The sequence below is a fragment of the Thamnophis sirtalis genome, unplaced genomic scaffold (assembly GCF_051295495.1).
Source record: "Thamnophis sirtalis isolate CommonGarterSnake01/CBP01778 unplaced genomic scaffold, rThaSir2_p1.2 scaffold_11, whole genome shotgun sequence".
Lineage (NCBI taxonomy): Eukaryota > Metazoa > Chordata > Lepidosauria > Squamata > Natricidae > Thamnophis > Thamnophis sirtalis.
The window spans coordinates 68,026,497-68,052,599 of NW_028261391.1; the positions used below are offsets into that span (position 1 = coordinate 68,026,497).

The following is a 26,103-nucleotide window of genomic DNA, read 5'->3' on the forward strand; positions in this document are numbered from 1 at the left end:
CCAGCCAATGCCATCTGGCTACTACCCGGGGGAGGGCCTTCTCTGTAGCAGCTCCGGCCCTTTGGAATGAACTCCCCGCGGAGAGCCAAGGTGGCGCAGTGGTTAAATGCAGCACTGCAGGCACTTCAGCTGACTGCAGTTCTGCAGTTCGGCTGTTCAAATCTCACCGGCTCAGGGTTGACTCAGCCTTCCATCCTTCCGAGGTGGGTAAAATGAGGACCCAGATTGTTGGGGGTGATATGCTGACTCTGTAAACCGCTTAGAGAGGGCTGAAAGCCCTATGAAGCGGTATATAAGTCTAACTGCTATTGCTATTGCTATCCGGACCCTCACCTCTCTCCAGGCCTTCCGGAAAGCCGTCAAAACCTGGCTGTGCCGGCAGGCCTGGGGTTGATGAGTTCCCTTCCCCTCTCGACTGGTATGGCTGTGTGATTTTCGTGTATTTTAATTATGTGTACTGTTGTTTATGTCCCCTTTCCCCCCTGAGTTGTTCGCCGCCCTGAGTCCCTCCTGGAGAAGGGCGGCATACAAATAAACTAAATACAAATACAAATACAATACAAGAAATTAGCCTGACTAGAAATAATGGAAACAGAGAAGTGGCACAGAGACACACAAACACACACGCATACACACACACAGGGAGTATAATAGCTGGAATGAACTATTTTTACAGGTTTTTGAATGGATCTTAAGTTGCTGATCTTTCCTGTGGATTTCTATTTCACAAGACAAGTGATGAAAGAAAGCTTCATATAGTCATTTGGTGATTATGACTCATTACAGATGATAAATGACCTTGCTGAACTTCAAAATTCCTGTTTGCTCAATAGAAAAGAAAACCCCCATTTTCTATGTCAGGCTGCGAAATGTGGAATCAGTTTTTCGTGAGTTTGTATACAACAAAAGAAGACGTACCATGAGCCATGACATTGTTGTACACAGCTGCTTATAAATGAATGCTTTTGTGTGTTTTTTTTTCTTAATGAGTTTCATTCTTTTCTTTTCTCTTAGGCATTTGACATGGCTTCAGAACTGCATAAACAAGTAAGTTGCTGTAAGGGTGGTGGGAGAAAAATAGTGCATTTAAGCCGACGCGCAAAGTAATAATGTTGGAGAAGAATTCACATAACAAAGTTGGCATCCTTCCCCAGTGTCCAGCAGTCAGTGTTAAAAATCCAGTCGACAAGATTGATGCTGCATTGTAAATCTCAGTAACTCTGTCATGGTTGGTAACAGGCAGCAGTAGACCTCTCTGCATCACATATTTATCTTCCACAGAGCATAACCTAATTGAACATTGCTGTACTTTTAGGGTTAACTGAGCCTTTTCTGCCCTTCTGCGACTAGATTAATCTTCTTAAAAGCAAAAGAAATAAAATCTAAAGTTTTGTCTTCACATTGATATTGTGAATCCATGTGTAGTGTTTGATATTCTGTGTATTTAATGGATGTATAAATTCTACACAGCAATATATTTTAACAATAGTTTATCAAACGGCAGCATTGGTAGCTGATGTCCCATTTAAATGCAGAGTACGTTACAAAAATCATAAGGTATGAATATGTTATTTGAAAAATATTCTTTTCTTTCCCTCCTTCATTTGTCCCTTTCTGATGGTAAGAGAGCTTGTTCAAAATGTGTGTTAATTCAGTGCAACTCATATTTACAAATCACATAATAAGTCAAACCCAGCAGGTGTGAGAGTTTCTGCTTTTTAATTTATTTGACAGTTTCTACAGATTGGCTTGATTTAGGGTATGCCTTCTACAATTCCACACTTCACAAGAATAAAACCATAGAAAAATTATTAATATGAAATCATAGTATTTTTTTCTTACAATCTATTTTAATTTTTTGACTCTTTACATGATGAATTGCAATGTTGTCTACATGCCTATTCATAAATCCCTCACTTAATTACTTAAATCCGTGGAAAATTATAAACGATATTTAAATTTCCTCTTTATGTTTCACTCTTAGAGGTTTGCTTTATATTGCAGGATAATATTAAGCATGCATGTAGAATTAGAGTTTTTGTGTTTATGCTATTACTGACAATCAGTAATGGCTTGCAGAATCTATTGAAAATCACTCCTGAATTTTGTCCCAGCTCTAGGATTCTTGGGCAAGAGAAAATAGCATTTTAAGGACGCCGCCAAAGTGCCAAAAAACAATAAATAAGTCTTATTCCTTTTAATTTGTGGAACCTATAATTGAAAATAGACTGTTTTCCACAATTTAACCTGATTAATCTGGCTGTCATTATATACTTCCCTATAGTGGAGAGGATATATATCTTCTTCAAAAAACAGGCTCAGTACAAACTCCCTCACTCTAAATTCGGTAGTAATAGTGACCATTTTTTCCATAGTTAATGAGCATAAAAAGTTTATTGTGATTTTATATATCCCAGCTTTTCGTGTTAAAATGGGGTGGGAAGTTGTGTAATTTGTAGAGCAGGGATGCCAAACTCACGGCGTCATGTTGTCACGTGACATGCGTGGCCAGCGCATGAATGCATCTGGGCTGTGCCCTGTGAGTTTGATACTCCTGATGTAGAGGATCTAAAAATTCTTCATTTAACTTCCTCTCCCTGGTTTCACTTTTAGTTTTTTTTTAAAAAAAAAACATTTTATATCACTCTTAAATGAGGTAAGTTTGCTGTACTAATGTGAATGATAAAAAGTTCAGCTAATAAATATATATATATATATATATATATATATATAAATAGTTATACTGTGCTGTATTTTGGATGTTAAAAATATGGCATCAATTCCTGCCCAGGCTCTTAGTTCTTGCTTTAGTTCTACATAAGCCCAATTTCAAACTCAGCTTTCCTTGTTCCTGTGTACTATGAATGTTAAGATTTATAGCCACTTCCATATAATATACAATTCAGAATGTCAACAACATTTTTCTTTGGAGATGTTTGACCAACTCTTTAAGATTAGCAAATATCCAATGAATATACAATTTATTTTAGCATCAGATTTTATATATGTTACATAGATAACAATTTTACAATTATTGCAAAACAATTGTCTGAATCTGTTTTAACAATGGCAGTGGAAATAGTCTTATTTGCTTCTGAGCTGATTTTAGTGTGTCATAGCTCAGTTTAGAAGTTAAAGAGAAATATTGTTAATAGGATTACACATATTGCTTGGATGGATTATTATTACTATTATCCTCTAGTTCTGACTTTTCAGGTGTAGCTATTTTAGTATTATGGAGGATGATGGATGATCCAGGAAAGTTTCTTTTGAAGCACTTCTGATATTGTGCAATGCACTTGGGGGTCAGCTGCACTTGACTGATGCATGATTTATCTGATGTCCCTGCCACTTTCAGAGATAAAGCTGCTATTTTATCACAAATGCCAGCAACTGTGACTTAGAATTTATATGCTTTCTTTTTCAAATAATTGGTATGATTATTTTCTGGTGTTAGCAATAAAATTATAGAGGTAATTGCACACAAATGTGAGATAGTACCAAAATACAATAAAATTAACCTGAATTAGCCTGACTTGTCAATGAAGTATTTATGAAATGTATTTTTTGCAATAAGAGAGACCAATATTATAGCTGGAAGGTGAGTTATTGCCTTAATGTAATACAGTTTGAAATTTAAAAAAGAAACTTACAGTTGAGCCTGATTGTGCTTTTGAAATTAAGCTGAAATGATATAATTGGCAGCAATAATACATTGCAAAGGTAATATCTTTTATTGTGTTATGCCTAGTTGCCTTTTCTCTTAGTTTGTTCTGATTTGAGCTTGTCAAATAACATGAGAAAACTCTTCTCTGAAATTTTGTCCATTTCAATAAGAGCATATTATATATAATTTGCTTTGCCATTCTGTTTTCATGTCTGGAAAGCAATTGGTTTTTGGAAGTGCTATGCTCATTTCTAGTGATCATGAAGTGAGTTTGGGCAGTGCAGAACATGGAATTTAGATGGCTATTGTTCCTGTGGGAGAACATCCTGTGAAGAGTAAAAAGAAAAGGCAAGGAGAGATTTGTGATTGTCTGCAGCTGGAGCATATGCTGATATGATTGAGATTAAATTATATCATATTTTACCTTTTGTTGCAGATTTATGTATAAAATATTGGTCAATGTAAATGGCTGTTTTTCCCTATCCCCTAGACACCCCCTAGAAAATTTGCTCATTAGCTTACTTGTCAAATCTTTTAAACAATGGTTCTCTCCCTCCCTCCCCCCCCCCCCTTGAGATATATATGGTTCTTTATAGGAGGGAATGTATAAAATGGTATGCAGATATTTTCTTCTCTACAGTCCATTTCTCTGCCTTGGCTAATTCTTTAGAAAACTGTTGCTACTATTTCACCAAACCCTATAAGCCCTCCAACTCCAACATTTTACAAAAAGCATTGCACTTTTAAAGAAGTATAGACAGAACATTGTAAAGTTAAAATTGTGCAGACTTTCAGATTTTGCTCATTAGCTCACTTGTCAAAGCTATTTAACAAGGCTTTTCCTTTAGGTATTATTTTCTCTGCGTTGAATCAGTTTTTCTTTTCCTGATCTCTACATTGACAAACTCATGGATTTTAACCTAAAAGTGTAATTCAACTTTTTTCCTGTAGTAGTAGAACATTCCAGTTTTACTATTTGAAAGCATCTGATTTAAGAATGGAATTATGCCTTGAAATTTCTTAACAGATTTTTTTTTTTTTTTTAGAAAAAAACGATTCTATATTTTGCTTAATGTTGATGTGTTTTATTTCACATTTATTTCTGCCCTCAAGTGACAAGCCTGTAGTGGGCATTGAACCATGGAATATGGCTGTCGTGTTGGAGTTGGTCAACAAATACAATTTTCTTAAATGTGGGAATTATTACTGCTTTCATGGTTCATTTGTTTCATTGTTGATTTGGATCATATGACCACTTCTGATGATTAAATGACACATCTGACAGTCAAGGCATTTTTTTAAAAGTTGCTGGTTTTGCCGCTATGGTGACGGTTCATTTGATAAAAAAGAATATTTTGGACATAGGACAGGCAGTTAGTGAAAACAGCCAGAATATATTGCGGAATAGTTGTACTCCTTTGTGGATGGAGTATCAGCTGTTGTAACTGCCTACTCCTTTTTGTCCTTTTGTTCTAAAACATCTAGCAACTTTGCCTTAATCCTTGCTTCTTGGCTGCTTAAGAACTCGCATCTTTTTTTTTCTAAAGTTTTTCAGTCTCTCCCCACTAGACTGCTGTCGTTGAATTTTATATGATACGGAAATAAGTTAACTTTGGATTGTGAAAAAAATTATTCAGAATAAGTAATAAAGAAAAAATGAAAATGTCAATATATGTTGATTTTTGCTGGCTTAAAAAGTAATGTGTCAATACTGATATTTCTCATCTATCAGTGGATTATCCCATAGGTGCTTTTTCAAGAGGCAACTGAACTTCCTTTTTTGCTCTTTGAAGCTGGACTTTTGGGGGATTTTTTTTTTTTTTGAAGATGTTTCACTTCTCATCCAAGAAGTTTCTTCAGCTCCGACTGGATGGTTGGAAAAGCTGAAGAAGCTTCTTGGATGAGAAGTGAAACATCTTCAAAAAAAAAAATCCCCCAAAAGTCCATTTGCCTCTTGAAAAAGCACCTTTGGGACAACCATGATCTGAATGACTGAAAATCTCCATAGACATCAGTGGATTGGAAAATCTGATTTGAATTTAGAATTCAATATTCTTGGCAATATTAAGTGCCAAGGAACGGGTGATTTTTCTGGGTAATTGGTTCCAGGTTTCTTTAACTAGCATTGAATTGGAATCTGTTTTCAGTAACTTAATTCATTATTTTGTGGCCTGTTCATTGGGCTAACATAGGAGAGGTCTTAACCTTCTTCTGTATGACTTTTTGTTAATTTTTTATCAGTGATCAGTAGAGAATTGAAGTAATTGTTATATCTGATGATTACATTTGCCTTTTTAAATAACACCATTTGTTTATTCCTCTCCAATTATTCAGATACTACTTACTTAGCTTGAATATCTAAGTAAGAATGATCCTTAACTCCATTTACTGAGAAAGATATAGTGTCAGGTCTGCATTTATATTCCTTTTAGAATTTTGGCCTGCCACACTTTCTCTTATTTCATTATGCCGTTTCTTTAAGTATAGTCAATGGGAGGGGGGAATAGACAGGAGTGAGATGTTGGAATGTATTGTTTTCATTCTTTGCTAGAAGTCAAGGTCATCCTTTGTCTCCGCACTTTCACACCTGACCGGAAGAAGCTGGGCATGGACGTCAGCGTGGAAGAAGGAGATTGGACCATGTGATGGATTGTGGGTGTGGGGACAAGATCATGAACTTTTAACTGGGTTGAATTCTGATGTCATTTCCAGTATTGGGATTAACACAGATGTGCCTAAGATGTCTGTCTTATTAAATTGGAGAAAAAAGGATCGTTTGCCTTGGACTCTAATTTAATTCTGCATGATACTTGGAACGCTGACATATAGTTTAGTAGAAGTCAAATTAATTACAGTAATGTATAGCCAAAACTAAAACCAAAAGTTTTGTGCCAAAAGTCCAAGTCTAACTTTTCCCTCCCTTAGTTACCTCCCGTCACTGTGCCCCCATGTCCACTCAAATACAAACAAGATATTTTTAGAATGGTCACTTCAGTCATAGGTTCCATTCCCAAGCCAATTGTCCTTGAAGTCCACCTTGGAGAGATACAGTGAAGTTTTGTTTCCCTCAAAGCATCTCCGCTCCCATCCAGCCCCTCTATGAGTCCATGGCAGCTGATACTGAATGGTTGCGAGGCGCAAGCGTGAAATGGCAGCTGACACTATTCTAAAAACGTTTCCACAATTTCTTTTGCAAAATTAGATATTTCCCTTTCCAAATATCTTTGTTGTTGATTTTTATTCCTTAAGAACAAAAACTTTGGTTGTCTCAGTTGAATGTCATTCTGTTATTTTCTACCCATGTTTCTAAATAGTCAAGTTTGTATTGAATATTATTTTTGACTTCTACAACATTAGCTATACAGTTTTACAATTCTGTTTTATCCGAAAGTTTGATAACATTTTTTTCTACCTTCAAATTATAATGTTGATGATTATAAGGATGAAAATGAAATCTTATGGCATCTCACTCAATTTTCAATTTCATGAGAAACAACAGTATTTATTTCTTTAATTTAAATTATTCGCATGACTGCCCGTCTTAAAACACAAAATTGAGAAACCCACAACTCAACAACCCAAACTATAAAACCATAAAACATAACCAAAATGATTGGCTATAAACAAGAGTAATTAAATATAATATGAATTTTTATATCAATTAATGCAAAACAGAATAATTGAATAATATGCTTGAACTATTGACAAAATGTCTTGTGGGTTATATAATCATATAAGACCTTGTCTCAACTGGTGGCAGTTCTTTATAGATACCGAATGGAGATATTAATGTTAATTTAACAGATTAGAAATATTACATATCTACAGTGCTTCTATTTTCCTTGCTGGGATGGACTATCGTAGTCTGTTATTCCTCTGCTTTGGACACTAATAAAGGTATCATGCTGTTATACGCTCTCTGGTGTATATAGAAGTATGGAGATGTCTTTATTTCTGTATAAGTTTGAATTGATGTCTTTGGGGAACTGACATCATTCCTATCACATGTTCGTGTTCCCTTATGGTGTCCCACAAGAAATCTATATTCAGGTATTGCTCCTTAACAGCTGGGAAGGGATCACTAATCTCTCCTCTTTCTCTCATATAACCAAGTATATAGGGATTTAATCTCTTGAGCTGAGTCAACAGATAAAGATTATATTCAGGATATTTCAACTTTAATTAGTTTCTTCTCTTCTTGATATCCCTTAAAATCCATGATGAGATTTCAGCATGTTGGGCAATTGTCAGCTGTGCTTGGTTTTTCTTTGTACCTGATGAAGATAGAAAGAATGCCTTGATTCCTTGTAGAATCAGAAGTGATTACTAGAACTGGGTCTTTTGTGAGCCACAAACCTTAGTTAAATGTTTAATGTCACCAAGATTCTCCAAATCAATTGTTTATACTCATTGTTTATATATAGGTAGAGTGAAAAGATGCCTTGTGAAGACTTACTATATAGGTCAGTATTGGCTAACCTTTTTGGCACTGAGTGCCGGAACTGGAATGTGCACACTGGAGCACCAGAACCCGGAAGCCAGCAGCCAGATGCTCTTCTGGGTTCCGTTGTGCGCAGTCACACCAGAGAGCTGGTCTGGCGTGCATGTGCGCCGACCAGCTGCTCTCTTCCAGGTTCAGGAGGTTCATGTGAAGACCAGCTGGCCAGCGCACATGCATGCCAGACCAGCTACCCAGCACACATGCATAGGACAGAACCCGGAAGAGTAGCTGGCACCGGCGCGCATGTCCACAGAGAGGGCTCTGCGTGCCACCTCTGGCACGTGTGCCATAAGTTTGCCATCATGGCTAGAGGTAATCTGCTGGATATTATCCAGAATTACAGAAGTGACATTCTTTGGTAGTTAAGGTTTAGAATGGAAAGACCAGGCAAAAACTACGCAAAAGCTGGATATATGGGATAAAAGAGAAAAAATGTGGTGTATATAGTGAAATAAAGAGCCAGAAAAACTTTCTTAGAAATATAAAGTGGGGAAGAGAAGAATATGAAGAATTTGAAAACTTGGGAAAATTAGGGTTGGTAGTTTCAAGATGTTCAAAATTAAGTGAATAACACAGCTGTTGGCTCACAGCAGAGCAAAGGTATATATAGTAAGGCCTTTTTATTTATCCTGATAGGACTATTTTTAGATTTCCTATCTAGAAGTAACCATCATCAAGAGCATGGGCAAGTTTAGTAATATAATGTAATCTGTGTGGTCATTTGGATTAGCTCTTCCATTTTATTTATAAGGGAAGAACGGTTCCTGTGGGGAAAATAAACAGTGTTCATTGTTTAAAAGCAAAATCTACCTTGTTCCCTAATTGTAGCTATACTAAACTTTGCTGAAAATTCAGTGGTAGATGTTTTGCAAATTTTCAGTAGCTGCCCCCATTCTTCTTTTCATTTCAATCAGAGATTTGTTCACCTTATCCCTCCTGGGCCTTAAGAAAAGGCTGGGGAGAGTGCTTTCCAATTGCAGGCAAAATTCATGGGTGCATGACTTTTGTGTTTTTGCTTTTTATTATTTCTGATATGTTTATATGTACTTGGTAGGTCTGAATAATATGGTTTTTCGTATTGATGTTATTAACCACATAGGCTCTGGCAAGGGATGGGAAACAAGCAAGCTAGGTAAGTAAACAGTGTAGACTACACATACATTAAATTTAGAAAACTATTATATCTGGCATGTTTCCAAAGCACTTGGCTTTCATAACTAATTACCACATCACATTAAAATAAAACTTGTCAGAAAGATTTGAAAATAACGTCACATTAATAAAAAAAAAATCTAAAAAAACATGTCAGCTTTTTTATTTGAAAATATCTTAAAAAGAGGTGAAGGTAAAATATACCTTATTTTATTTGTCTTATGTGATCATTCAGTTTGCCCTTACAAAAAGCTCCTCTTCCAGTGAGATGAGTCAGATTCAATTAGTCTAGACTTTGTAATTCATAATCGATAGTTATTATAAAAGTTCTGTAGAACTTTTGTTTAACCAGGTAACGTCTGGAAAGAAAAGGTCATTAATATAATCTATTTTTGTTTTAATCAGATGTTTTTAAAATTTTTGGGCTCATTAGCAAGTTCCATTTCTGTATTTTAAAAATAGTTGATTATCAAAGGTTTTTGCGTACTGTGATTGTATTTTTTTCTTTCTCTAAAGACCTTTTGAATTTAAATTTTCGATCCTCTTTTCATTTCTTTTCAAAAATAAATCATAGTAATGCAGACACAGAAATCCTTACAGTTTTACTTATCCTGAAGTGATGATCTGTGTGTAAAAAAGATGCATAATCTGAATACAATGCCTCCCCAAGTCTATATTCATATGTGCTGATTTTGATAAACACATTTATGATGAATTTATATGGACTCTCAGGTATGTTTACACCAGAATAACTGTATTTAATAGAGCTTTTTTTGCATTCAGCCTTTGTTTTTTCTTAGATATAATTTTCTACTACAGATACTCATTAAAATTGTATCTTATAGAAGTCAAAAATCACTTTTTCCTATGCCGTAACTTTGAAAGTCACTAATTGAATGGTTGTAAGGCAAGGATTACCTATACTGTGGAGGAAAAAAGACACTTAAGACCTTCAATAAACTGAAATTGAACGTTTTATTTTCTTTTAGGGTCCAGTCAGTTGTAATAATAATATTATTTTGAAATATTTTCTGTTCATAAAGGCTTGTAAATATAGAATTAAATCCTGTAGTATTTCTGAGTTTGATATCTAATTTTTAAAGAAATAAAATGTACATCATTTCAATGCAGCCTATTTCCCTTTTTGTACCATCTTTTCCTAAAATTGGGAGAGTATCTTTGACCTTGAAAGGCACGGTGCCAATAAAACACACTTTTTCAAGGTTACAAAACTATACCATGAAAATCATTTTTTTTGTACAGAACATTAAGTCATAAATCATCCTAATATTTGCTCTGATACATGTTCTGAAGTGTACACCTTTTTGGTACTCATACATTATTAATGACAACGACTTAATTTGGTTAGCTAACACAAGGGTTCTAGTTTTAGCATTTAGGTACAATGAACTATCGGTATGTACACAGTATTCTCACATATTTGTTGGGATAATGCCATTTTAATTATATAAGTTTTGGGGGGGAACTATTCTCAAGATAGTTTACCTGCCCCCCACCCCCATTCTCTATCCCTTGTATATCTTACAATGATGAGATATTCTGACATAAAAGATTGGCAAATGTCATGGTAATTGGAACTAGAAATACCGTGTTTCATAATACAAAAATATATTTTCTATATATTTTATACAGTATGCCAGCTCTTTTATATCCAAGGTGATCAAAACCAGGATATATGTTGCTTACAAAAACAGCCAAGATCATTAGATCCCATTAGTTAAAAATAAAAGTACTATTCTAAAATGAATCATGTTCTATATTATAGAAGATAAAAAGCAGTTAATTTGTATTAAAAAGAGATACTCTTTCTTTTTATAAAAGCTAAAATAAGTTCCAATAGATAGGTTTATTATAGCTTAAAAAGAAAATTTGTTATGCTTCTAAGTTTTAAACATCTTTTCAATTTATACTTTACCATAAAAATTTATACTTTACCATACAGTTCCTTTTTTAAAAAATGAAGTAATTCTTAAATTTTGAACTGGAGAAATATTAAAAGTTTAATAGAATCATTTTTACTCAATGATATGAAGATTGTTGTTCCAATGGTGCCTTCCCAGAAAGCAAATGAAGAAAATAGTATGTTATTAAGCTAATAGCTTTCTCTTGAATATTCTTTCAAAGGAGAAATAATTATGCAGTAGAACAATTTGTATAAACAACAAAAACACAGAACTAATTGGCATGAAAAAGATTTAAACTTAGATAGCTAGGGATCAAAGTCCGATGCATATAAAGAGACTATATAATGCATTAATAGAAATGGATTCGGAAACAGAATTAGTTAAAGACTGTATGATAAAGTGGGCACAACATTTTGAAGAACCAATAATGTTGGATACATGGGAAAAGATTTGGGTAAGAAATGTAAAATTTACACAAGCCCAAAATTTGAGAGAAAACTTTTATAAGATGTTTTATAGATGGCATTTAGATCCTTAAAAGTTGGCTTCTATGTATCCGAATTTACAACCTAAATGCTGTAGATGTGATTGTCTCGATGCTACATACTATCATATATGGTGGACTTGTAAAAAGGTAAAAGCATTTTGGATAAATATATGATGGATTATGCAAAATGTTCTTAAAAAAAGATAAAGTTTACCCCTCAGTTATCCTTGTTAGGTATAATTATTGATTGCACAGTTATGGAGACTAACTTGATTTTGCATTTAATAACTGCAGCAAGACTCTTGGTGGCACAATACTGGAAGAAGGAAGATTTGCCTACTATTCAAGAATGGACATTAAAAGTAACAAACCTAGCAGAGATGGCTAAAATATCAGCATATCTCAAGGACCATTCAAACGAGAGATATAAACTGGAGTGGAGAAGATGGATTGACTATACTCAAAATAAATACGGGACTAAGAAATTCCAGATAGTTTATGACTGAAGAAACAAGGAATTATATAATCTGTTTAGAGCTAGCCTAGCAAAGAGGAGTTAAAGCTCAAATGACCTTTTTTTAAAAAGTTTATCTTAGAATATCTTTGTTAAGGATTTATACCCTATATTGGTTCTGGGAAGTCGGGGGGAGGGATGGTTGGGGGGTTGGGGGGGAGGGTAGGAGGAGGGAGGTAAACATTTGTAAAAGTTTTTTTCCCCAAAATTTTCAATTAAAAAAAAGATTTAAACTAAGTTCAAATATTCATTCTTAAAAGTATACATCTCTAAAATTGCCTGAAAAGAAATATTTAGTTGGAATTATTCAGTTGAAATGAAAACCAAGGAATAAAAAATAAATCATGTTCACAATATGACAGTGAACTTTCCAAGTGGATTGTCTGCTTAATTTTCCAAAAGGTCTGGACCAAGTTGAAGGGCTGTGGCATTGTGCTTGCCTACTGATTATCTTAAAAATGCGTAAGAGATTTTGCATAATCTCATATAATGTTTCTCTTTGGTATTTTCCTTTCATTAGAATTTGGTGTTATAATGTAACTACCATAATGTACCCGATGTCTGAGTAGCAGACATTTTAACACAATATGTAGGTGAAAATATTAGAGTGTTAGTTCTTTTAGAATCTATTCATGCCATTTTTTTCTTTTCCTTATCTTTTCCTAAGATAAATTCCACAATAAAACCCCATATCACAATATAAGAAGAAAATAAATAAAAAATGGTTCCAATGAGAAAGATATAGGATAGAAAATCACCTATCCTGTAACTCAAAATCATCCAAAATTAAACTTAAGAGTTTAATTAACAATAAAATATTTATTAATCTTGATCATTATGAGTTAAACTTATTCTCAGGTGACAACTCAAATCAGACCACACAATTTGTTGATAAGCGATACACACTCCTAATGATACAGCCCAACTTTTATGTATTGTGAAGGACGTTCCATGTTTTATAATTATAATGATGACTATTTATTAAATGTATATGCCACTCAACTCCCAGTAGTAAACCTCCAAGTATATTTGGGAAAAACAAAGAATTGCACGGGCTTCATTTTTTTAAAAAATTACCCAGTTTCACAGTTGCATAATAAATGCAATAAAAACAATTTAATATAAAAATGGCCGTCACCATATTTCTTGCTTGATCGCTGCTGAATATCTTGTTTCATTCGATGTAGTTTTTGCTGTGTAGCAAATTCATATGCAATAATTAGATTGAAATATACCAACAGGTTGCAAATTTGCTATATAATGGCAGGATTAACTTGGCTTTAGTGTCCTACAGAGAGTGAGATTCTGGGATGGTGTGACACATTTTAAGCTTCCGCTTGCCAAGACAGAACCGTTTAAAAACCGACATTTGTGCTCAAAACCGTACTGCCACAGCCCTCAGTGCTTCGTGACAAACTGTCACTCTACAGCACTGTGTCTAGTTGGAAGCTGTAAAATAATCTTGTTTTATGTAGCAGGGCTAGTATACTGTTGACAGTTCTCAGGAGTAAGATGAGCCCGAGTCTTAGGGATCATGGTAGTTAAAAAATGTCAATTCATGAATTCTATAAGAATTGGGTGTCAGGAAAAGAACCGGTTCCTGATGTTCTACATTTTGGGGTTTCAGTCAAGCAGTAAGGGTGGACATTAAATGAAACAAGCATTTTGTTCTATAGGAGAAAAGCCAAAACATTGTATGTGTTCCACCATAGGGAAATAATAGGGATTCACAATTCCTCCTTTGTATTTGATTCTCAAGCTCCAGCCTCTCCCATGTCAACTGCCTTCTGTTACTCAACTTACCAAAAGTATTGGCCAAGTAAAATTTAAAAAAAAAATGTTTTAACAAATTCCTCTCACAAACAAGCACTTGTTATAGATTGGTCTGCCTGCACAAACGCCATAGATCCCTTCCTGGAAAAAGAAGCTAGCCGTGCTAATTCTATTCACTTTGGTAGAATAGCCAATGAATAGCAGACCAATAACAAAAATGTGGTTTTCTGGTTATTGCCTTGAAATTTCTTAATGCAAAGAAAGCTCAATAATGTTACAAAATCAAAAGCACAACACTTTTATTTGGCAACTGGCCCTGCAAAACCCAACAAGCAAACGAATGAATATATAAAAAGAGCAGTAAATTCACATACCAAAGAGGCAGCAGCCTTTTTATTAAGTTCAAAACTGTTTTTAGTCTCTGAACATGTGCTTAATGGAATCTCCCTAGCACTACCATCCTCCTTCTCCTCAGCCAGTTCCAGCCAGTGGCAGCAAGTATAAAATCTGTGCCTGCTGTTTTATTGATTAATTCTACCTCAAAGCCTATGAGGACTTAAAAAATACAAACAAGCCAATTACTGAATGTCAGAACAGTCAACATGGTATGGAATTGAAATGTCCTGTTTTCTCCTGAGGTTGGAGGAAACTTCAGAACATGATCTATTTTTCTCAGAATCCCCAAGAATCATTTGTATCTGAAATAATTTGAATTCAGATTGTTTTACACATTCTTATAATATACTCATAGTTGTTTTCATGATGTATCCCAATCGCAGCCATCACTTCGAACTTGACTGAAACTTCGGCTCTGACTTCTAATTTCTCACATTTCAAAATATTGTCTAATATGGCCTTAGCATACACGTTATACAAAATCTTTAGTTGTATTAGTTGCGATCTGTACTTTGAACAACAACGAAATATTTAATATGTGGGTAAAAGCAGCATAGAAAATAGCTACACACCAACTCTCTGCATATTAGCATTCTGATTATATGCTTTACTGAATGTCAGACAATGTCTGGGTCGGCACATACCTGGATTGAAGCTGGACTTGGTTTCGGATCTGTTTGGGCTGTGTTCCTAGAGGGTGTTTGCTTTGCTGGTGGTGTGTGTGGTTCACTTGCTGCATTAGCCACACCTGCACACATGGAGACAGCCTCTTTGTATACTATGCGCTCTTTTGCTGCAATACATCTCTCCCCGCTTCTCCTTTCCCTCCCTCCTTTGGTGGGGGTTCCTCAGTGGTTGCATTAGAAAGACTGTTGGCTGCCAAGAGACTTCCCTCTCTGGGAATGGGGTCTGAGGTAGCTCAGGAACTCATAGTTTCCATGGCACCCGTGGATGTATCCCAGGTCATCTGGATCCCAACCTGGGTGAGTGGTCACACACCAGGTTAGTTTCTGTTGGAGCAGTGTTAATTTGATCTGAAATTGAGGGAGCTATTGGTGCCTGGCTTGTCATGCTTAGATCACACTGCAATTACCAAGAGTTTCTCTGGTTCCGCCTGGAGCCGAGGTGGCGCAGTGGTTAAATGCAGCACTGCAGGCTACTTCAGCTGACTGCAGTTCGGCTGTTCAAATCTCACCGGCTCAGGGTTGACTCAGCCTTCCATCCTTCCGAGGTGGGTAAAATGAGGACCCGGACTGTTGTTGGGGGCGATATGCTGACTCTGTAAAACCGCTTAGAGAGGGCTGAAAGCCCTATGAAGCGGTATATAAGTCTAACTGCAATTGCCTTCCACTATAGGGAGGCAGAACCTATTAGATTGGTCCTCCCTGGGTGAATAATGAACCCAGACAGGTTTCAGAAGGAGTTGGGGAGTAGTCTGCTATACAGTTGATCTGAAGCATTGGTCACTGTTTGGAATAGGAATCGCTGAGCTTTTCAATCAGATTGTGTTTATGCGAGATTGAGATTTGTTTTATTTATATGCCGCCCTATTCCCGGAGGGACTCAGGGCGGCGAGCAACTCAAAGGGGGAAAGGGAACACAAAAGTACAAGACAGGATTTAAAATAGCCAACAGCCACACAAGTCGAGAGGGGACGGGAGCTCATCAACCCCAGGCCTGCCGACACAGCCAGGTTTTAACGGTTTTTCGGAAGGCCTGGAGAGAGGTGAGGGTCCGAATCTCTGCGGGGAGTTCGTTCCAAAGGGCCGGAGCTGCCACAGAGAAGGCCCTCCCCCGGGTCGTAGCCAGATGGCATTGGCTGGTAGACGGAACCCGGAGGAGGCCAACCCTGTGAGATCTAATGGGTCTTTGGGAGGTAATTGGGCCTAGCAGGCGGTCTCTCAAGTACCCAGGTCATCTTTTCACCCTTCCATATGATTCCATATGATTTAGGGAAGAGTTAAGAGAGATGAAATTAAAAAATAATAATACCCCGACTATTGCTAGAATTGAATAGGGGATGAACGCTACCAAACATGTGTTAAAGCCCTGTTAAGGCCTACACTGTAACAGTAAAGGTAGCAAAGCATCAATACTTTGCCACCTTTGTTGTGTCTGTTAATAGCCGTCCCACAATCCTTTTTAGGTGATGTGGCTTCTTAAGGATAGGAGGCTTGGAGAATCCCTTCCATGACTGTGAGGAAGAAATTGTTCCGCATCTGTTGGACAATCTAATATATTATGAACAGAATTTTTATTGAAATCTCTGTTAGTAAGTTGATGATGCTATCACAGCACACAGTGCTTGATAATATTTTTAGTTGCTCGTTGGGCAAAGCTAGCTGCAAACAATGTTTAAAATATAGTTTCTTTGGGAAAAGAATTATTTGTCAATATACTGTACATACCATATTTTTCGGAGTATAAGATGCACTTCCCGCCCCTAAAAGAGGGTGAAAATTTGGGTGCGTCTTATACACCGAATGTAGCACCACTCACCCTGCCCCCACTCTTTGGCTTCTGACTCCCAGCAATTTACCTCTTTGCAGCAAAGGGGGGGGGGGCTTGGGGAGGCTTCGATAAACTATAGCAATCCCTGCAGTCTGTAACAGCTGATGATCGGGAGAAATTGAAAGTGAAACTAGCTGTTTGCTCCACATGGCAAATTGCTGGGAGGCAGATTTCTTTTCTTGTGCTAATCAGGATGTTTGCTGCAAGGAGGCAAGTCAACAACTATAAATGCTTATGGAATGTTCAAATTGTTAGACTTATTTTTTTAAAGACTGCTTTATTATTGTTCTAGACCAGTGTTTCTCAACCTTGGCAACTTGAAGATGTCCAGACTTCAACTCCCAGAATTCCCCAGCAGTGGTTAGGACAGTGTTTCTCAACCTTGGCAACTTGAAGATGTCCAGACTTCAACTCCCATAATTCCCCAGCAGTGGTTAGGACAGTGTTTCTCAACCTTGTCAACTTGAAGATGTCCGGACTTCAACTCCCAGAGTTCCCCAGCCAGCATTCGCTGGCTGGGGAATTCTGGGACTTGAAGTCCAGACATCTTCAAGTTGCCAAGGTTGAGAAACACTGTTCTAGACAACTTAACAAAATGAAGAAGCTTTTTAAAATAAATGCTTGATCTGGAGAGGCCCAGCACTCTTGTTTTAAAAAGTGCTATTCTTTTAAATAGCAGAGAATACAGAAAGCACATTTTAACAGCATCTGTACAAGTAGTCTGAAATATAACTGTATTGTATTGTATTTGGTTTATTTGTATGCCGCCCTTCTCCAGGAGGGACTCAGGGCGGCGAACAACTCAGGGGGGAAAGGGGACATAAACAACAGTACACATAATTAAAATACAACTACAACTATATTGTCTGTACTGTTTGTTGTAAGGAAGCAAATTGCTGGGAGGCACAGGCAGATATTTTTCCCTTGTTTTCATCTGATTTTCGGTGACTTTTTCAGGCTGATGTTCCCACCAGTTTGTTGCTGTTTTAATATTACAATTTTTGCACAAATTCCAATGGATCGCTTGTGCTACTGAATTGTGCCACAATTTATAATCAGTCTGCGCGATTTTTTTACAGCAGCTGAGTATGTTGTTGTTGTTGTTGTTGTTGTTGTTCAGTCTGCGTGATTTTTTTACAGCAGCTGAGTATGTTGTTGTTGTTGTTGTTGTTGTTGTTATTATTATTATTATTATTATTATTATTATTATTATTATTATTATTATACAATTGTATCACAGCGGCCAGTTGTTTCGCCGGATTTGGCATTGGTTACTAGTCGGGTCCCACCCAGGGGCCTAGGACGTCATAACGTATTTTCGTAATATGCATGCAGATCCAAGCAGTGCGGCTTTTTGCATTTGACTGATGGTGATTTTGTCAATTTTTTAACTGTTTTAAATGTAATTCCAGTGCTTTTGGAATAGCACCCAGTGTGCCAATTACCACTGGAATTACCACTGCTGGTTTGTGCCATAGTCGTTGAATTTCGATTTTTAAGTCCTGGTATTTTGCGATTTTTTCATGTTCCTTCTCGGAGACCCTGCTATCACCTGGTATTGCAATATCTATGATTGTAACCTTGTTTTTCTCAACCAGTGTGATGTCTGGTGTATTATGCGCCAGTATTTTGTCTGTTTGTATACGGAAATCCCACAAGATCTTGACCATCTGATTTTCGGTGACTTTTTCAGGCTGATGTTCCCACCAGTTTGTTGCTGTTTTAATATTAAAATTTTTGCACAAATTCCAATGGATCATTTGCGCTACTGAATTGTGCTGCAAATTATTTATTATTATTATTATTATTATTATTATTATTATTATTATTATTATTATTATACCAGGTCCCTCTCAGAGATGAGATGATTCGGTGTGAAAGGAGACGTGTGGTTCTGCTTAGTCCTCTGGGAAAAATTGAGATATTTGGATGTGAAACAGGAATACATGAGATATGCCTTAAGGGAAAAGCTGAACCACAAAATGGGTAAGTCTGAATTTAATTCATCATTTTTTACATATAAATATGCATGTTAAAAAAAGATATTTGCTACAATTCAATGAGAAATGTTGGTTTAATTTCTTGCAAGAACATTGCAATTTAGGTAACATTTTTATATTTCCTTTTTTTTAAAAAATCTACATGTTGTAAGTTGGATGGCCTGAAAATAAGAGATTACATTTTTTTTAGAAAAACATTAGCTACTAACTACCGTATTTTTCCGAGTATAAGATGCACCTTTTTTTCTCAAAAAAGAGGCTGAAAATCTGGGTGCGTCTTATACACCGAATACAGCATGTTTTGCCTCCCGAAGCCTTGCCCCCTTCACCAAAATGGCCGTGTATACCCTTATGGAGGCTTTCAGAGAGTTCCTGAGGGCTGGGGAGGGCAGAAATGAGCAAAAAATGGGGCAAAAAATGCCCCCAGCATTTTTCCAGCAGCACTCTATAAGCCTCATAGGGCTATGCATGCATTTTTTTTTGATAAAAATGGGCACGTTTTTGTAAAATTTGGGCAGGGTTTGCTCATTTTGGGGGGGGCACCCCCACAGGAGCACCCTGCAAGCCCCCCCCCCCAAGGCTATTCATGCCTTTTTTAAAAAAAATGGGTCCATTTTCATGAAAAAGAGGCCGTTTTGGGGAGGTATGCAGAATGCAAAACCTTTTTTTTCCTTTTGGAAGCTCTAACTGATTGATGAGAATTACATTGATCAAGTGCTGTGCCAGCAGAAACACCTATCTACTGTATTTCTTTTTATCTCTTTTTCTCTCTCTCTATCCCTCTACCTACCTACCTACCTACCTACCTACACTCTGTCCCTCTCTCCCTACCTACCTATTGTATTTCTCTATTTTTCTCTCTCTGCCCCTTTATCTACCTACCTACCTAACTACTCTCTCCCTACCTACCTACTTTATTTCTCTCTCTCTCTTCTATACCTTTATCTACCTACCCAACTACTCTCTCTCTCTCCCTACCTATCTACTGTATTTCTTTTTCTCTCTCTATTTCTCTCTCTCTCTATCCGTCTACCTACCAACCTACCTACTCTCTCTCTCCCTACCTATCTACTGTATTTCTCTCTATTTCTATTTCTATCTCTCTATCCCTCCACCTACCTATCTACACTCTCTCTTTCTTTCTACCTACCTACTGTATTTCTCTATCTCTCTATTTCTCTCCCTCTCCCTTTATCTACCTACCTACCTAACTACTCTCTATCTCTCTACCTACCCACCTACTGTATTTCTCTTTCTTTTTCTCCCTCTCTATCCCTCTACCTACCTACTTTTTTTAAAAAAAATTGCCTCTTCAAAACCTTGGTGCGTCTTATACTCCAGTGTGTCTTATATTCCGAAAAATAGGGTAGTGCAATTTTTACTTCATTTTTATTTTTCTCAAATGAGAAACCATCTGATCACTGACAGAAGCATTTTTAATATGATCAGGGATAAGTGTGCTGATGTTGTCTCACAAGGTATCATGATAAAATCAAAATTGATTCTAAAAACAGCAGAAATCTCTTTATTCTCAACATTAATACAATGTTTAAGACTTTAAATTTTTTCCTAGTTTATGTATAACATAAAAATAAAAAATATACATTTTCTATAAAGTCAATTTAATTTTATATTATTCTTTTAATAGCTTTTGATACAATATAAATGTTACGAATGGACAAGTTTGAGGGTAGTTCGCCATTTCTTTTAAAGATTCAGTTTTATTTGGGAGCTGTACTTAAATTTTCAGAAAATATTTTAGGCTTTTACAGAGTTTACATTGTACAATAGTGAAATTAATCTTAAAACTAAGGAAAGGGTTAAAAGTGTTATTCCACATCATATTTTTTTTAAATATCCATATTCAAAACAATAACATCTTGGTGGCATTAAAGCTGGTGTGCTCCTTTGTCCTTATAAATCACTTTTCATTTCAGCGATTCAGCAGCAGAGCAGGATCTCCTGTGTATGTGATGTGTTTTAATGACCAAGGGATTATAAGTCTTGCGATGCCTGCTCCTGATGGAATCCATGTTATTACTTTTAAATCTTCTTATCCTGTGCCATCTTCCAGAAAGTCATCTTACCCTCTCTAGCTGTTTAGAGTAGGTGAAGCATTTAGAAAGCTCTCACTCCAAGTCTCCTTGTGTTTGTGGCACAAGGGAATCTTCAGCACTCGCGAATGAACATCAGCTAAACCTCCCACAAGTGGAGCAAACATTGATTTTGCTCTGCAGATGTCTTTATGCACAAAACGAAAGAGGAGGGAAACAGTTAGCATGAGTTGTCTCATTGAGGTCGCTGGAGAACTTTTTAGTGAATTTTTCATTCACTAAACAGAATGGATTTTCTTTCTGCAATTCACAATTAATAATGTGGAGACTAACACAGACAATCTATTGAAATCTTTAAAACCTTCCAAAACTAAGCTCATTTATGAACTTCAGCTTGATGCAAATATACCGTATATACTCGAGTATGAACTTCAGCTTGATGCAAATATACCGTATATACTCGAGTATAGGCCGACCCGAATATAAGCCGAGGCACCTAATTTTACCACAAAAAAACTGGAAAAGTTATTGACTCGAGTATAAGCCTAGGGTGGGAAATGCAGCAGCTACCGGTAAATTTCAAAAATAAAAATAGATACCAATAATGTTTTTGAATATTTATTTCAAAGAAAAACAGTAAACTAGCGGTGTATTCAATGAAATACTTCACTCACCTCATGATACTGATGTCCCGCTGTGATGATGATGTCCCGTGCAGCCGCGGGAGCGATGTCCCGCCTCCTATGACACACGGCACAGTGATTCCTATCATTGGATCACTGTACCAGAGGAGGTGGGACATCGCTATGTGGCTGCTTGCCATAACAAGGAGGAGGTGGGACATCGTTGCAGAGCAGCAGGAGGGGGAGGAAGGGGAATCGTAAGACAGCCCTGCATTACATTAGAACGTGAGGAGGGGGGATGGTGCGGTGCGCGCTGCGCGGCAAACTGACACAGAGGGAGGGGAAACTCACAGGGGCGCCGGGCCATTCACGAGTGTCACCCAGTGGCATGGCCCCGCCCCTTTTTCTCCTCCATTTCGGGCAAATTTTTCACTGACTCGAGTATAAGCCGAGGCGGCTTTTTTCAGCCCAAAAAGTGGGCTGAAAAACTAGGCTTATACTCGAGTATATACAGTACATATTACAGAAGCAAGAAGAAATGAAAGAAATAAAGACTTAACTGAATGTGACCTAGAGGCATTGAATCTTTGCACAATGAATAAAAAAATGAGACGGGATAAAATCACAAACAATAGACAAGAGTGAAGTTGACTTTACAAATCTGGATTCATACTTCGCCCAGCATTATCCTTCCCCCATCTCTAGGCCTTTCTGCCAAATAGCTTAGTAATCATCTTGCCGTCATACTTAGCTAGCTATAATAGGATTAGATAAAATTTAACTTATTATATATGTCACCCAGAAACATTGGCAGGATAATAGCGCACCAAATTACATAATGCCAAATGATGAGCATTACTACTCCAAAATGATTCCATAAAATATTTGTACATAAACATCTTGTCATTTGGGGGGGGTGGGGTTCTTTTGCTCATCTTTATATTGTGATAAATAGGACTTTGTAAAACTTTGACAGAGTGATTTCTATCAGTGATGATTTTGTCAATTCATCCCATTGAATGCTGTTGGAAAATATTTTGGGAAAAACACTATAGTTTATTCACCAAATATGACCACATTGCTGGTTGTTCCTCTTGCACAGATGCCTTAAAAACGATGCAGACAGCTGATGTGGATTAACCCCACATTGGCATTTCATAAGGTGGATTGCCACCACTCATGTTTGCTGTAATTATAAGGTGAAAAACTAAAAGCCTTTTTAATTACTAGATCCCTGGATTTCCTTTTTATATCTTACTGGAAAGATATATCTGCATCTATATTGATGTTTCTGTAGCACAAACATAGTTGTTCCAATACATCATTTTCCCAGATTGTATGGATTATGCAGACAGTATTAATCCTTGACATTTGGTCTACCTTATTTTTGTCTAATTTATACTGTATACATGAAATAAAAAAAGCATAGCTCAAATAGGCTAATTAGTAGGAAATGTGAAAAATATACAGCAGTGCTACACAATTTTTGACTGATTTTCTTTTACTAACTGGATTAGGTCCAAATGCAGCTTTTGAGTGGTAGATAGTGGTTGACACTGCCCTTCTTACATATCTCAAAATGGAATTGTATATCTAAAGCATGTGTTGTAGAGAAATATTGCTTCCCTGCCAGAAATATCTAGACATCAATCTCTATTTCTGCAGATTCAATGGATATGGCAGGAAGAGTTATTATATACTATGATCCTCCTTTATTAAAAATAAACTGGGCTAGTTTTTCTCCTGATGGCTTTTCGGATTATAACTATGGAATTGTTTATACTTACACATTTGCTAGATTATAATGATGGAGGGAAAAAAAAATTAATGATAGAACTTTATTTTTTAACTCATTTTAATTCCAAAAATAAAAAAAAGAAATGTCCAGATAATACTAAAGCAGCCATTACAAAATTGCTTGCATTTTTAAAATATCTACAGATGAAAATACAATGTTATTTATTAAATAAATTATATGTGTTTTATTTAAATCCAGAATAATCTGTCGTAACTCTCGAGGAATATAGACTCTTTTGGAAAAGAAAATAAGAAAGAAAAGTAGAATTAAGTGCTGTAAAATATTTACAGTCAAATTCACATAAGGTGTAAATAAGTTATTAAATCTTTCTATTCTGCTATCCGTGTATACCAAAGAGTTTTTTTTAAGGATATTGCAGTACAATAAAGTTCCTTAGTTCCAATGCTTTTCTATGTTTGCTAAAAAGCAATCAGGCCAGTAGATGGTTTTTCTTCCCATTCACTAGAAAGAACTTGGAGGAACCTTTGCTGTGGCATAGTAAAATTCACTAGTTTTGCCAATGCGGAGGCTTTACGTGGCTAATGACAATGTGTCAGGGTTTTATGGCCAGGTTCTGTAATGATCTATGAAGAATATTATCTTTGATATTCATAGAGTACTTCCTCCATTCATGATCTCTAGCAGAGCTTAAAATAAATTTAGTTTTTTCTGATTTTTTCTAAATTCATCATCGCTTTTATCTTGATTGAATGTTACTATCATCTGTAAAGATATCACCAATGATGTTTTCACCTGTACCTGAGAGACCGCCTCCTGCTGATCACCTCCCATAGACCGATTAGATCTCACAGGTTAGGTCTTCTCCGGATTCCATCTGCCAGCCATTGTCGGCTGGCGACTCCCCGGGGGAGAGCCTTCTCTGTCGCAGCTCCAGCCCTTTGGAACAACCTCCCCGTGGAGATCCGGACCCTTACTACCCTCCCGGCCTTCCACAAAGCCGTTAAGTCCTGGCTGCTCCAGCAGGCCGGGGGGCTCTCGAAATATCCAGCCCCACAGAAACTGTGACTGTTGTGTATTTTAAAGTCTTGCTTTGTGTATTTATCCCCTTCCCTTGTTTATTGTAAGCCGCCCGGAGTCCTTCGGGAGTGGGCGGCATACAAGACCAATAAACAACAACAACAACAAGGATGGGGGTAAACTTCCTGCTTGCTATCCCAGGCAAAAGGATGGCAAAAGCATCAAGGCCTTATAAAGGTCAGAAAGTTTATAGTAGATGGACAAAATAGAAAAGGTTATCCCATCAGATGACACTCCGTAATGGGCAGGACCTGAGGTATGGAGTTGAGCCCATTTCCTTATGTTAATTTTTGGCTTTGATTGGTTTTTATCAGTTAATAAATATATCATTCATAATTGTTATGCAATTTTATATTAAATATTGTTAGTGGCCCAGAGTCATATTTTTGTCACGAGCTGCTATAAAAATTGAACGAATTAATGAACAAAGCCGATGTCTATTGTTCCTTCGTATAATCCCAGACCTCCGGTCCTTCCGATGCGCCCTAAAAAGTTGGCTTTTCCAGCAAGCCGGCCTGGCCTGAACGAAACAAAATAAATTATTGATCATTGTTAATTTTAATTCGATTTTTTTTTTTTAAAAAAATGATATTGTCAATTCTAATTGGGTTTGTTTGGGATACTCTATTTAATTTTTTTTTTAACTTTTGTATTATGTGTTTCTTTTAATGTTGTACGCTGCCCTGAGTCCTTGACCCAGCCTATGGGAAACCATGGCCGGTCACAAGCCCGGATAAATGGGGAGTGTTGGTTCCCGTGGCGACGGAACCGTGAAACAAGCTGAGAATCCAATGGCAGGACAACACATGGATAAACAACTCTGTAATCCGTGACGTTCTGCCTTTGGCCTTCACAATGCAACGGTCACTGCCTTGTGGACGTTGACATTTACGAAGATTAAGTCCAAGTCCAAGTCCTGAGTCCTTGGGAGAAGGGCGGCATATAAATCTAATAAACCTAAACCTAAAACTTTTCTTGAGCCCAAGAAAACAAAGTTGAACCTGGAAGCAGTCTTGTAGCCAAAATGAAGCACATGTGCCAAATGACAAGCAGCCATAATTGTCCACACTGCTCCATTTTGTACCATCTGAAACTTCTCAATAGTCTTCAAGGTCAGCCTCATGTATACTGTGCTGCAGTGGTCCAGCAATGTTGAATCACTAAAGGTGAGATTAATCCTGGGCGTCTCAGGTAGGACCAACACCCCCTTTTACCTCTTTTATTGGATTTTAGTGAATGTTCAGGTGATGTTTATAGGGTTGGGGATTTTTTTTTGCCTTTTATCAGATAAACTGCCTACTATTACTCACAGAGTAGCTGGATTGTGCATGGTAGCTAATTAAAGATCACTAAAACTTGATGGTGGCTTTTTATTCACCTGAAAGTTTATTATATACTCTTTTGCACTTCAGATATTTCAATACTGGCATTTATACTGCTGGCTTGGGTTTATAATGATGTTCCTTACTATGAACTTACTAACTGCAGAAGATTCATGACTGAGTGTGAATTTGAATGTGGATTTCTGGCAGTCAATTTTTCGATTTTCCTTAATAAATTAAAATAGTTAAGAAGGACAACTGAAAGAGCCCAGATTTTTTTTTTTTTAAAAAAACAGTTCTTATATGTGCATTTAATTGACTTGCTAATTGATGTATCATACG

General features: G+C 36.7%; 1 protein-coding gene across 1 annotated transcript in view; it reads left to right on the forward strand.

Annotated features, from left to right (window-relative positions):
- Positions 1 to 1,018: 1,018 nt before the first annotated feature.
- Positions 1,019 to 26,103, forward strand: part of MGMT (O-6-methylguanine-DNA methyltransferase) — a 196,714-nt gene continuing 171,629 nt past the window's right edge. The window contains exons 1-2 of the mRNA XM_087725984.1: positions 1,019 to 1,047; positions 18,773 to 18,912. Coding sequence (XP_087582110.1) covers positions 1,024 to 1,047; positions 18,773 to 18,912 — 164 coding nt within the window. The 5' untranslated portion in view covers positions 1,019 to 1,023. The remainder of the gene's footprint in view (positions 1,048 to 18,772; positions 18,913 to 26,103) is intronic.